This window comes from Apis laboriosa, unplaced genomic scaffold, assembly GCF_014066325.1.
Source record: "Apis laboriosa isolate Shangri-la unplaced genomic scaffold, ASM1406632v1 scaffold5213_cov150, whole genome shotgun sequence".
In the NCBI taxonomy this organism is placed as follows: domain Eukaryota; kingdom Metazoa; phylum Arthropoda; class Insecta; order Hymenoptera; family Apidae; genus Apis; species Apis laboriosa.
The window spans coordinates 220784-235178 of NW_025223582.1; the positions used below are offsets into that span (position 1 = coordinate 220784).

The 14395-nt window shown below is 29.6% G+C and overlaps 2 protein-coding genes across 6 annotated transcripts in view; one reads left to right on the top strand and one right to left on the bottom strand.

The window, feature by feature from the left end:
* Nucleotides 1–3638, top strand: part of LOC122717520 (spectrin beta chain, non-erythrocytic 5) — a 44818-nt gene extending 41180 nt beyond the window's left edge. For 4 of the 5 annotated variants that reach the window (XM_043941680.1, XM_043941677.1, XM_043941678.1 and 1 more), the window contains 6 exons: nt 1–420; nt 504–2463; nt 2557–2691; nt 2761–2835; nt 3043–3074; nt 3251–3638. In XM_043941680.1, coding sequence (XP_043797615.1) covers nt 1–420; nt 504–2463; nt 2557–2691; nt 2761–2835; nt 3043–3074; nt 3251–3484 — 2856 coding nt within the window. In that variant the 3' untranslated portion in view covers nt 3485–3638. The remainder of the gene's footprint in view (nt 421–503; nt 2464–2556; nt 2692–2760; nt 2836–3042; nt 3075–3250) is intronic. The other variant, XM_043941679.1, reaches the window with a different exon arrangement.
* A 2028-nt stretch (nt 3639–5666) lies between these two features.
* On the bottom strand, nt 5667–12446 carry LOC122717521 (hemicentin-1-like). The gene is made up of 6 exons (XM_043941682.1): nt 12080–12446; nt 10548–10677; nt 8096–8295; nt 7300–7620; nt 6393–6884; nt 5667–6214 (listed from the first exon to the last, which is right to left on the bottom strand). Exons 1-6 carry the CDS (start codon nt 12444–12446, stop codon nt 5667–5669), a joined length of 2058 nt encoding a protein of 685 aa, XP_043797617.1.
* Between the last annotated feature and the right edge of the window lie 1949 nt (nt 12447–14395).

Below are 14395 nucleotides of genomic sequence, written 5' to 3' on the forward strand. Positions count from 1 at the left end.
GTTGCAGCTTCAGAAGATTATGGTCGCGATGTAGAACACGTAGAACTTCTCATTCAGATATTTGATAACTTTTTAGCCGGTTTAACAACAAGTGAAGGTCGAGTATCAGCAGTATTAGATGAAGGACAAAAATTAATTCAAGAAAATAATCCAGAAAAAACTAAAATTTTAATGAAAATCGACGAAACAAAGCAACAATGGGAAGATTTAAAAGAATTAGCTCATGCTCGACAAGATGCATTGGCAGGTGCAAAACAAGTACACATGTTTGATAGAACTGCTGATGAAACTATTTCTTGGATTCAAGAAAAAGAAACTGCTCTTAGTTCTGATGGTTATGGTCATGATTTGGAAACAATCCAAGCATTGGTAAGAAAGCATCAAGGATTTGAAACGGATTTGGGTGCTGTTAAAGAACAGGTATTTCATAAATATCTCTTTTGATATAAATATTTCAAATATATATAAATTCAAAGTACAAGCTAAAAGAATTTTGTTGTCAGGTTGAATTGCTGATGGACGAAGCTTCTAGATTAATTGAATTATTCCCAGATGCTCGTTCACATATAGAAGTAAAACACCAAGAAGCTGAAGCAGCTTGGAATGAATTATTAGAGAAAGCAGCTCAAAGAAGAAGCAAACTCTCTCAAGCAGAACAACTGCAAGCATATTTGGGTGAATACCGAGACTTAATGTCTTGGATAAATGAAATGGTAGCCAAAGTAACAGCTCCTGAATTAGCTCGTGACGTGCCAGGTGCTGAAGCATTGATATTGAGACACAATGAATATAAAACAGAAATTGAAACACGCAACGAAGCATTTGATAAATTTTACAAAACGGGTCAGGAATTGATAGAAGAAGGCCATTTTATGGCAAAGGAAATAGAAGAGAAAATATCTGTTTTACAACACAGACAACAGTTCCTGAAAGATACATGGGAACAGAGAAGACATATCTATGAACAAAATCTAGATACTCAATTATTCAAACGTGATGCAGAAACATTAGAAAATTGGATTGTAAGTAGAGAGCCTATGTTGAATGATGGTAAGTTAGGAGAAAGTATTTCTCAGGTAGAAGAATTAATACGGAAGCATGAAGATTTTGAGAAGACTATTGAAGCACAGGAAGAAAGATTCAATGCTCTTAGGCGTATAACTATGTTAGAAAAAGCATTCCAAAAGCAGCAAAAGGCAGAAATGGCTGCTAGACAAGCAGAGAAAGAAAGAATAGAACGTGCACGCCTCGAAGAACGAAAACGCAAGGAAGTACAAAGAATAACTGAGGAAAGAAAACGTGAAGAAGAACGAAGAAGACTACTTGATAGTCCTCACCATGCTGTGCATGATGAATTTAATGGAACAACTGAAGAACATGAATCTATTAATAAATTATCGCCTCTGAAAGCTTCAACCACAACTGAAGGTTTAGATTCGACACCAGTGCAAAAATCACATGGTATTTCTCATGTATTTGGTGAGAAATTGAGAAGAACAACTCCTGATATTAAACGAGCAGAGAGTATGAAAGTAGATACAAAAAAACCGAAAAGAACACCTAGTTTCACGACTAGAAGAAGAACTCAAAGCTTTAGGAAACTTCAGAGAATGGAAAATATGGATGCTCTTCCACCAGTAGAAATTCAAGGTCTATTAGAGAGGAAACATGAACTTCAAAGTGCTGGTAAAAAGGCAGCTGTACGTTCGTGGAAGCAATACTATACGGTATTATGTGGACAGCTTCTGTGTTTCTTTAAAGATATGGAGGATTTCTCATCAAGTAAAGCAGCCACTGCTCCTATTACTATTTTCAATGCCATATGTGAAAAAGCAGATGATTATACCAAAAAGAAAAACGTGTTTAGATTGAAATGTACTGATGGATCAGAATTTTTGTTCTTAGCACCAAGTCAACAAGAAATGGAAGATTGGGTCAATAAAATATCATTTCACGCTAAATTACCACCAAGTCTACAATTATTAAGTTATGATGAATCGCAGAAGGAAGGTCTGGAAAGATTACAAAATGTAACTATAGATCATGTTGATGATACTATTTCAACTGGTAGCAGTCGTGCTTCGACTCCGGAATTAGAACGAAAAAATTCTGTGATCAGACGTGATATATCAAATCAACATTCGCCAAATAGTGTACAAATTGAATTTCTTCAAATGCACAGACAAAATCAACAAAAACGCGATCTGCAAAGTAATACTGAATTTTTAGCTACTCAGAGGAATGAACCACCTCAGACACAGACAGAATTCTTACATATGCATAGACAACAACAATTATTAGCACAGCAGCAACAATTGATACAACAAGAACAATTGGCAAGTCAAAGAGATCAATATCAAGCAAATTCCGGAGAAAAGCCACCTATTCCTCCAAGAGGGGCACCTCCTCCTATTCCAATGAGATCTCCTAGTTCAGAAACTATTTCGCAATATAGACGTGATGGTACATAGCTTAAATAAATTTTCTTTAGATAAAAAAAAATTTTATGGAAATAATAAGAAAAATATGATATGATATGATTGTTTTGATTTATAGACATAGAACAAATTCAAGGAAGATCTGGTTTTTATCAGCAACGTAATATAACATTAAATCACAATGGATCCAATCAATATTCATCTAATACAAATTGGCATAGACAGAGTATTGATCTTAATACACAACATCAAGGTATTTAGAAAAACTCTTTATGTATGTGTGGAAAATCCCTTTTGTTCATTGAATGTCATTGTTTTGTAGAATTAGCACCTCCCTTGCCATCAAGTGCCCCTCCACCAACCAGAATAGCTCAATGGGGTGTTCCTCATGATTCTGGTTAGTCAGTGTTAATTGTTTATCAACAATTTATTCTTCTATGTTTTATTCAATCTTCCATTTGTTTTTTTACCCTGTATTTTCTTCTATCCTAAATAGTCTCCCTAATATTTATGTTATATGAATTCATTTCAAATTAAAAATAAATTTTTTATATAAGTAATTGCTATATACAAAAATTAATATAAGAAAATAAATATGTTGCAGCTTATGGAAACGTTCCCATAAATTCTAGACAGGTAATCAATCATTTATATTATTTATATTTTTTTATTCAATGAAAATATATTTATTAAAGATAAAAAATAGAATAATTAGATAAAAAAAAACATACTCGTTTATAAGTTATAAAGATTTTTGATATAATAATATTATAAATAATATTATCATCACAATGTTAATGCATTTGTTATAGGGTATGCAGCAAAATAATTCCTTCACAGGTAGACCAATATCTTTACCAGCATACGTAGATCCTCCAACTATTCCACAAAATTCTCAAACTCTCTCAAATATAGATAGTAGAAGAGCTAGCGAAAGTGGGTCAGAAAGTGAACATAGCGTGGGTAGTAATCGCAAAGATCGTGATTATAAACGAAGTTCTGTTTTAAGCAATTTATTTGGCAGACGTAAGAAACCTCAATCGTAACCCTAGTGACGATAATATTTACGCTTTACAGAATTTAATATATCTGTAATAAGCGTACAAATTTTTATGGAACAAAAAAAAAATAAAACCCCTTCAATTAGAAAAAAAACATATATATGTTACTTTTGTAGCATAATATATGAAATATTTCACACAAAATTTATGTACTATACAAATTTTATTTTCTCGATCGTATTATTTAATAACGCGTTGAGCTAATGTACAAAAAAAAGGCTATATAAAACTATAATGTGAACAAAGAAAAAATACTTTATTCAAATAGTTAATGAAGTTACAATTTGACTTAATTTGAAAACAATATATTATAATGAACATGTATATCTTAAAGTAAATCTTTTTTTTTAAAAAATTAATTCCCTGATATTAGTCTTCATACAATAAAAAAATGTATAACAACTGTAGATTCAATTGGATCATTTGTTTGATGAAGTTTAAAAGTTGTTCTTATAATAATTTCTGAAATCCCATGACATGTTCAATTCAAATATTAAATTAAAAGTTATCAAATATATAACAACAATAATATATATGAACAATTTGTATCTTCATATTATTTGTCTTAAAATGTGCAAATGTACCTTATATATCAGGGATTGAAAAATATTAAGACAAAAAAAAAAGAAACAATCATTGAACAAAGAATTTTTAAAAAAATCATTATTATACAAAGATTGATTTTCCATTTTGGAGAAATCTATTATGCAACATATAAATTTTATAATAACAAGAATTTATTATTATAGTTACTACGATTGTTAAATTGTTTCATAAATTTCTTTAGATGCACCATAAAGCTACAAAGGACAGAATTATGCTAGAATTATACCTTACACGCGATGAATGTTATTGAATTTATTTAAAGTGTGTACCTGACTTTAAGAGGAATGTTGAAATGTATGGAAGAAGAATATGCAATTGCGTGAATAATGTAAGGTTTAAGTTTTATAAATATCAGTAATATATGTTGCAAATAATTATATATTTGAAAATGCCTGTTCAGGACCAATGATCTTATAATTTAATTAAAATGCCAGAAATATGTATACATATTTTTTGAAAAAATCAAGAAATTATACCATCTTAAAGTTTAATGATAATACTTTTTTTTTTATAGTAAAATAATGTTACAATGTGTAAAGTGTATTTAATATTACATAAAGATTAATTATATGTATTATGTAGAGTGTAAGAGTTATTATAATTAAGTACATAGAACATCACTTTTTGCGTTAAAATATCACTGAGATCGAGAAAAAGATTATATAAATAAAAAAAAATTTAAATTGATAAATTATATTTTTAAAATCCCAATAATTATTATTACAAAATTAATTAAATATTTTTTTAGATTATGCTTAGAATTAGTAATATATTAAATTAACATGATGCAATAATATATTATTGCATTGAATATATTGAATATATCTTATTAATTAATATTATATTAACAAATCTTATTTTAGAATGCAAAATTCGTCTATGTACTAAAATTAAATTGAAATTAGTTAAATATTTCCTAATATTAAACGACATTTTCTTTCTAATAATTTAATATATACACATATTTATTTGGTATTATCTCTATTTTACATAAAAATATAATTGCAAAACTAAATATCAATACAAGAGAATTACAAAAAAAGTAAGATATTTTTATTCTAATAAAAAATATTATAATAAAAAAAAAAAAAGAGATCAATTACACAAATGCTAAAGATATAATTTGAATTCACCAGACTTATGTTGCACAAAGATTTTACAGATTTTACAGATTTTACAGATTTCCATATTTACTTACTATGTAAATAAAATTTAATAAAGCTTAAAACAAATCTCAAATGCAACAATAGTAACAACAACGAATAATTTAAATTCTACAAAATAAAACAAAATTTCTTAAAATCAATCAAACTTTCAATATTTAGTATTATAATGAATATTTATAATAAAATTATCACATTTATTAATTTAAAAAAAAATAAACTTTATAATTCATTAGTAATTTACACTAAAAAAAAATTCATATTTTTAATCATAAATAATAAAAAAAATTTTCAATAAGAATGAGTTTACATGATATAACCGGCATATAACAGGCAGGCTACAATAAAATGGGGTATATTGTTACTAATAATCATCATGGCAATGGACACGTTAACAATTACACAATGGTTGGTGGTTGAAGAACAGCTGGTGCCCGTCTGACTTTTAGCGCTTCTGGACTTATGGCGCGCACCTGCTTTGTGATCTGATCATAGTCATATGTGACAGCCAATCCACCCTCTGAGTTCGTTTTTCTTGTGTATTCTTTATTCTGAGACAAGTTCATATTTTTTTGTCTGTCTGTCGTAGGTGTATTACTATAAAATGCGTCTGCAGCAATACTACCCTCTTCTTCTTCTTGACGATATTTTCTACTTTTTAATCTTAACACTGAATACACAGCAATGGATATTAAAAGAAGAAGAAACAATAATCCTACTGCAGCTGCTGCTGCAATTACTCTCATCTCCGTTGGATCACGAATAATTAACTTGATATTAGTGGAATCTCTGCCTTTTTCACTTTCTACTAACAAGGTATATATTCTAGCATCCTCTGTTTGGAGGTCTTTGATTACCAGTTTTGCCCAATAGCAATTTGTTGGTATTTCGTTTTCTTTGATATGCTCTAATGACAATGCTTCATATTTTGGATGAATACTTTCACCTGAACAGAAAAAAATAATTATACTTTTTTTTTTATAGTTAGACGAATAATTAATGATATTCTTTATAAATTTAATTTCTTATTTTTAAAGAAAAAAAATAGAGATATCGATTAAATTTTTCTAAATTCTAACATCTCCATCAAAGGATTCATTGATAAATGATGATTTTGAATTTACCAGCTCTGATATGTGAGCTTCCCCATTGCCAAGCAACGAGTCTAGGCGGAGGTCTCGAACAGAAACGAGATTTCAAAATATGTTCCGGTTCGCCAGCCCATCCCAGCGACTCGTAAATGCCCTTACCACCGGAAGAAGGCCTCGCCTGGATCTCAGGAGGTCCGGTTACGTGAAGCAAATAACGAGCATCGCTGGGCATTTCTCTCCGCACTCCGTTGATCACGTTGAATGCCACACATCGATATTCTCCTTCGTCGGACCACATTACATTCTCCAAACGCAATCGTTTACCACCATCTTTGGGCTGTAATGAATTCTCGATGGTCTCTGTTACGCCACCACGAAGATGCATCCATCGGTATTGAGCTGGAGGATTTGCTTCAAAGTCTGTACACTCAAAAGGTTCTAAACTTGTACCGAGTAGAGTAGTCTCTTCGAATTTTTTAATGGTATTATTATGAGCAGGATCTTCTGAATTTAATCTCGGTCCATCTAAAAAATAAAAAATTCAAACATAGATTTAAAATGATACATTCTCTATGGATATTTAGAGGAAAATCTGTCTAAATTTATCATTTAGAGAAATAACTAACTAAAACAAGATTACAAAAGAAATCATAATTTCTAAAATTGATTACAGAGAGTAATTTAATAACAGTTAATTTAAGCAAATCATGATACCACTATAATAAGTGACGAGCAAATGTTCACATCGATGAGCATATTATTGTTCTATCATTGCTCTATCTTTTCCTTCTTTGAAAAGCGGTTAAGATATAAAGAATGGCCATTAGTCAAGGAAAGTAGTCAAATTGACGTGTTCTCATAACTGATCACTGTTGTTGTTCACGAAGGAAAAAAAAAAAAAGAAAAAAGTAGATAACACAGTAAAAGTCGGACTACGAACATTGTACATCCAGCCTGTAGTTAGCCGCGGTGCTTTCACCAATAATGTTGACCGCCTTGCAAGAATAGAGACCAGCGTCGTTTCTCTTGACCGGCTCGAATCTTAGCTCGGAGCCGGTCATCGTGCCGTTCTGCTGCGTTCTGTTTAGCATCAACGTTACTATGTTGCTTGTTACCGCGATGGGAGCTGAATCCTTGAACCACTTGATCGTTCCGCTGGGATTGCCGTCCGCGAAGCATTTCAGGCTCATAAAACTGGCCGAATCCTCGAGGGCTGAAACTAGAAGTCGTGGCTTCGTCTCTAATCTCACTTCAGGAGAATCTGAAAATTAATATGCAATTTAACAATAATTTCTTTTTAAGAGACAATAAAAAATATAGTTAATTTTTTTTAATTTTGCATATAAAATTTACGAGATTTTAACATATAGATACGATGCAAAATACATTTCTTGATGATTTTTATAAAGAGATTAGAAATCCACCTTTGAAAATCTTGTATAATATAATTCTGATGTAGAATTATTTTTCAATATTTTTTAAAAAAAAATTCGTCGAATCATCTTCATAATTTCAATTGCTAAAAACTCAAATTCTCGTTTAACTTTTACTTTATTTTAGGGGAAGGGATTACCATCATTACTCGTCGTATACATCATTTCATCAAGAGGTTTTCGAATCTATTCACTAGAATAGTTAAAAGTGAAGTGTAGCGTGAATTACAAACGTAGTTGTTTCCATTCTGTATAAGTAAAAACTTGTCTATACTTGTACAAAAGTACGTGAAATATACATACAATGCACATCCAATCGTGTTTCCGCAGAAGCTGGAACGATACTGGATGGATGCATCGTGATGCACTGAATCGGCAGACCATGATTCTCCCTTTGTCCACGAACTCGGAGAAGGCTGTGGGCTGCTGAAGTTTTTGGACTGTCCACTTCCGTTGCATTCGTTTGTTCTCTCAAGGGTTCTATTTCGTCTCCTCCTATATACCTGTATAAAGAAACAAATAATTATTATCTGTATTTGAAAATTTCTATTTTATATTTTCATAAAACAGATGTTCTATTCTTATTAGAAAACTTTTTTACAGATATATTTTTCACTATATGAAAGTCTCAGAAGAGTCTTCAAAAGTAAAAATAAGAGAAAGGAAAATAATAAATAATAATAATAAATAATCAAGCAGAAATTAATTAAATTCAATACAAAATTTTCTACACGTATACAATAACAAATTCTTATATTATTGATTGAAAAATTTTGTCACTATATTTAAACAAGCAATTACGTTCAAGTTTCCGGAAAGCCATTTAAGAATTTCTCACGAATACCGATATTCAAGGTTTATACCCTTTCTAGAGTGATTCACGGGGCGACTATGCCTGCAGCTAGTTTCTCCGCTTCTACGACTACAATCTGCATAATTACGATTGCCACTGTATCTTCAGTGCAACGAAGCAAAGGAAACGAGACAGAGAGTCAAAAAAAAAAAAAAAAATATAAGAAACGACAAAATAGACAGCATGCCTATTAAAGGTTGTAAAAGAATCGTTGGAAGTTTGCTCCGTTACAATAGTCACAACATAACTTCTGGGAGTGCAAGACAAAGTGTGAAATTACTGTTCTAACTTTCTTCTTTCCATATTCGATTCATTTCTGCGAAAAAAAATGCTTGCTAGCATAAGCATCTATTATGTGAGTTGTAGAGTAAGTGTGTTTGCTACGAGTTGCTCTTTTGCAGGCGTTGATATCACAAAAGATATGAAAAATAGCAAAAAAATTATGAATTGGTTTGAATGAAAATTTAATCAAAAGAAAAATTTGATTAGCGTTTGAAACATTTTTAATTTAATAGAAAAAAAAAAAAATAGAATATTTTAAATTTTTATATAATGAATTAAATGATTAATTATTCAATTAATCATTTAAATTTTTTGTGTTTTATTGGATATATTGGTTTTATTTTTATTTTAGAAAAAGAATTGTTATAAATTTCATCATTTTAGAAAAAATTTATTTCGGAAAATGAATTTCAAAGAAGAGAGAATATTTTTTTTTCTTTTTTTTTTTTTTTTGTGTGAGTATTAAATATTTGAGAGATATTCCATGAAAAATGAAACGGATCGGATTCGATTCACGGACAATTACCAGTGAAACTTGTCCCCCATTTGTACGATTTCCTCTTTCAACTAAATCGTTTGCGCTTTCTAAGTATCGATTAATGATCTTTAACAATAAAACTTGACTATAGAAAATTCCTTCTTTCAAAGAGAAACAATACAATTATGATTTCACATATCCAATTACTTAATTATCCAATTAATTAACTATATTTTTCGACTTGGAAATTATGCGAGTTTCTAATTCTATTAATATAACTTTAACGATTATATTAAAGATAATGAAATAAAAGCGATAATTTATAATCCGCAATTACGATAATTTATCATCTTAAAGTCAGATGAGAATATGTTTACACCGCATAACACGTGCATTCAGAAATGCCAGGGGATCGTGGAAATTGTAACGCTGCTCATGCAAACATGATGATCAGTATAGAGTGAGTTTTATGTTATAAGAATTTAGATGAGGTGTGGCTAACTGATCACTAGACCATGACATAAAAAAAGTTGCTGGCAAACTTCTCTGCTGCACAAACACCGCATTATAGCTTCTTATTTCATCTATTGCCTTTGTGAATTGCGTTTTTTACATCTCTTGATGAAACTGTATTTTCATGAAAGTAGAAAATCTGTGAAGATAAAGAATGCATCGGTGTTTAGTCACAGAAACGAGGAAACTTTTTAGGAAATTTTTTTTTTTTTGTTGCTCTTGAAATATTCTACGATCTGATTGATCTATGATAAAACAGAATTATATTAATTTAATTCTTGTGGTTTATCAATATCCCTTATTAATCTTTTTATGTAAATTTATTTATAGAAGATAATAATATAATTTCATCTACAGTTAGCATAATTCTAAATGAAAGTCGTTGCAAAAACAATAGGAATTTAATTAATACCGTTCTACAAGTGTTTTATTGTTGAGCATAATTGAAATGAACGAGAGGAAACGAAAAGAATTGACAAAAATGCATTTCTTCTCATCTTGATAAAATTGCTATTTATAAACTAAAGTTTAAAAAACGGAATCTTAATGATTTTTATATATATGATATTTATTGGAATAATTATGTGTGGATTAAATTTAGCCTTTGAAAAGAAATTAACTAGACTCACCATTTGATAAGGGCCGGTGGGTTTCCATATCTTGATACACAGGAAATAGTAACTTCCTGACCTTCCCTTAAAGTCAGAGCGGAATTTAAAATTGTCCCTCCATATTCCAACCGTGGCTTTCGGGGTTTTACTGAAATTCATACAGTAAAAAAGACATTTCATAATAACATAAAATAGAAATTTTAAATTTCTTCTCTTAACAATGATTGTATTTAATTTTACTTTCATTCTTTCATTTCTCTTCATATTACATCAATAATAAATAAAAATTTTCATAATTTATTAAAAATTATAACGATTAATATTCATATAATAATTTCCTTATTTTTCAATCAATACAAATTATTAGTTATTGTATTATAATATATTGTAATAATTATTGAACTTGTAAATTCAATTTGGCAGAAAATTGCATCATTAAATTTGAAATTTTGTTGCAAAAATCCAATGGGAAAAAGAAAAGTAGAACGGCTGGTTCGCGTTACATCATATCATGCCCGTGTTTAGTAAATTTCAAGCACCGCCAAATCTACATCGTTCCATTGAGAAGGCGTCAGAATCTGATTAGCCATACATATGATTCGTCAAGGATCACTCACGGTGAGGAAAGCGATATTTCTCTAGTGACGTAAAAATGCAACGTTGCGTTAAAACTAAGTGTACACACTTATTTTACGCTTTAACGTTTCGCGGAACGTTGAAGATCATTACAGTAATCTCTTTTGATTTCATAATTGCCACTTAAGTATATTACATTAATATGCGATCCATTAGAAACAGTAATTTTAACCGTGTTTTTAGAAAAATTGGTTTACCGGGTTAATATAAACTTGAAGTAATTTCCCAGACATAGATTTTTCGTTAGAAAAAGCAGGCAATCTGTTCCTTTTTTTTTTTTTTTAGAAAGAGGGCTATTTTAAGATGATAATATCGTGCACACATACAAGCTGGTATCGAAGATTCTTAAGTGGGTGAAAAAATTCTTGGTCTGATACAAGTCTGGGAAATTTAGTCGGTAATCGTTTGATATAGTGAAGAGGAAGTTTTTTTCAAAGCATAAAACATGATATTATTCATATGGCATTAGAGACCAGTGAATATAAAAAAAAAGAACATTTTAGGAAATCAGAGATTTTTCTTCAGTATCTAATATATGATGTTTTATATTAATGAGAGAACAAATACTGAAAAAAAAATTAGAAATATAAAAGTAATATAGAAAAAAATATTTGAAATAAATTAAAAAAAAAAGAAAAAAAACAAATAATGAAAAAAATAATTAAAAATATGAAATAATTAGTAAATAAATTGAGTAACAACTACAACAAAAAAAGATTATAAGAATAACATAAAAATATAATTTTTATATATTTTATATGGAATTATTCAATTGTTACAAACTTGCGAGAACATAAGAATTAATCTCTCTAACAACGATTGATCCCAATCCTATTATTAAATACCGTCAATTTATTTTAAAAGTTTTAATTATTCAAAGTTCATCAATTATTCACTCATCGAACAAACCTTACCTCTAACTAAAAGACGAGATGGTAAAGAGGTTAATGCATCTTGTCGCGTAAAATCGCCAGAAGTAACCTGACATTCCCAATAGCCGTCATCGAAATCAAGGGAGGCTCTTCTGATAAGGAGGGTGCAATCACTACCACGTCCACTGGCCCATTCGTATTTATCCGGATGCATGCCTACTGGTTTTCGGTCTTTTTGCCAAATACACTGACCTCGTTTGTCTTGCACTCTGCATCGTAATTGCACATCATCACCGGAGGAAACTTCTTGATATAATGCTGGAGTCTCTGCGAATCTTTGCTCAGCATTAATGCGAGCAGTGATTATAAATATGATCACAGTAATGCTTTGAAAATAAATGAAGTTCATTTTGAAGATTGTAATTATGATTAGATAAGTATCTTAGGTACTTTTTAGAATTTTGTTTCTAAAAATTTTATTATATATTTACATATAATGTTAGCTTTGATTCTTTGGAATACTCATTATCGATAATATTTTGATACTTGTTGTATCGATTCTATTTCGAGATGAATTTCTTATTATACAATATTATTGTATTTTGTTGAAATAAGTTCGTTGTAAACTGTATCACAAATGACGGTTTTTAAGTTCGTTGAAATAATCGATGTTATATAAAATTATTCGATATCATATTATAAATCGATCGATGAATCGATTTCTGAGCGGCATAAAAAATTGGCGCCAAACGAATCGAAGATAAAATATTTCGAAAATATAACAAACATAACAATATTTATATATTTGTAACAATATTTATATTTCTTTCATATTCATAATTAATTAATGATTTTAATTTTTTAAAATATTTGTTTATCAATGAAAACTTTAAAATTTAAATTTTTTAAATCTCCTTTTGATAAAATATTTTCACTACACTTCAATTTGATGGAATTTAAAACACAAAATATTAAACACTCGAATATAAAACACAAAATTTAAATGCTATCACATTCAATAAAAATTAATATGTAGATTCAAAATTATAGTTTCGACGGAGACATTAATATTCATAATTGATCTAATAGTTTATAACCAACATTGAGAATCTTTCCGTTGAAGAATATGAGACGAAGTGTGCGTGAACTGTTGTGAAATTCGAATGAAACTCCGTGACAGCATAGAACTTGTAGCGCCATCATCGGTAGTTAACTGAAACATTTTTACATCCCTTATAAAATTCAAATTTTTTTTGCGTTTTTTTGCTACGCAAAACAAAATATTTGTATAAATTCAAAACATTTTTTAGAAAATACAAACTTTTATATTTCCATAAATAAAATAGCCTGGATTAGATCGAATAATATTTGATTTCATTAAAACTTTCATAGATTATAACGGCCATAACTTTCATTATCATTTGTAGCGGAAAATTGAATTCTATTTCATATAATTTTTAACACATCTGTTGTCTATATGTCACCATGATTCTTACAAATTCTCTCACTTTTTATTTTATTTATTCCATATTTTTATTTTTATGTCTGATTTCTTAAAATTTTAAGAAAATTTTTTAAATCACAATCACAATCATAAATTTAAAGGAATAAAATTTTCCATTAAAAAAAATTAGATTTTCTTTCACAAATCACTTTTTTCTTTTCAAATTCATAAAAGCAAATTATCAAATAGAGTATTAAGTTGTTGAAAATTATAATTTGAAGAATAGGTGGATCATGCACGGGAAGCGGACGATGCCTGAGAAACAAGAAAAGAAAACAGTCTCGTACACAAAATCAAGTATATCTAGGACGTCAGAGTACAATGCTATAAGCACATAGTGGAACTGAACCAGAGTTAAAGCCAGAACATTCACCAGAATGGAAGCGGAAGACGGGCCCCAAACGCAGGCCCACGCGTGCGTATCCAACCCTGTCTCCTCTGTTGGCTATCCTTATTATTCGAGCGTGTTATCATTATGCCATGCTATGGCGAGTTTAGCCGCCCATTTGTTCTACGTACTCTTTATTTTGCGCTTACCTAGCATAAACCATCATCACGCCCTCTTCAATTGATCCCCAAACTTGTCACAATGAAATTTCGGATTTTTACAGATCAATATTAAATATAATTTAACTAATAGATAAGTTTTAAAGAAGGAAATATGTAACATTTAATGATTTATTGCATTTTTAGATTCATCTTCACATTTTAAAGATTAAAACGGAATATTTATATCTATTAATCTATTATATGAATTAAGATAAATTACCGATAGAGATATGTTTTATTTTTTATTTCCAATATCAAAATCTAATTAAGAGAATGTATTACAACATATTATTTTTTAAAAAATA

What these genes read in the sequence shown, in the direction of transcription:
- LOC122717521 (XM_043941682.1), bottom strand. Translation starts at nt 12,446, where the DNA reads ATGAACTTCATTTATTTTCAAAGCATTACTGTGATCATATTTATAATC. An exon ending in CCACCGGCCCTTATCAAATG is followed by an intron (nt 8,296 to 10,547) that starts GTGAGTCTAGTT and finishes TTCTTTATACAG; the next exon opens with GTATATAGGAGGAGACGAAA. An exon ending in AACACGATTGGATGTGCATT is followed by an intron (nt 7,621 to 8,095) that starts GTATGTATATTT and finishes ATTAATTTTCAG; the next exon opens with ATTCTCCTGAAGTGAGATTA.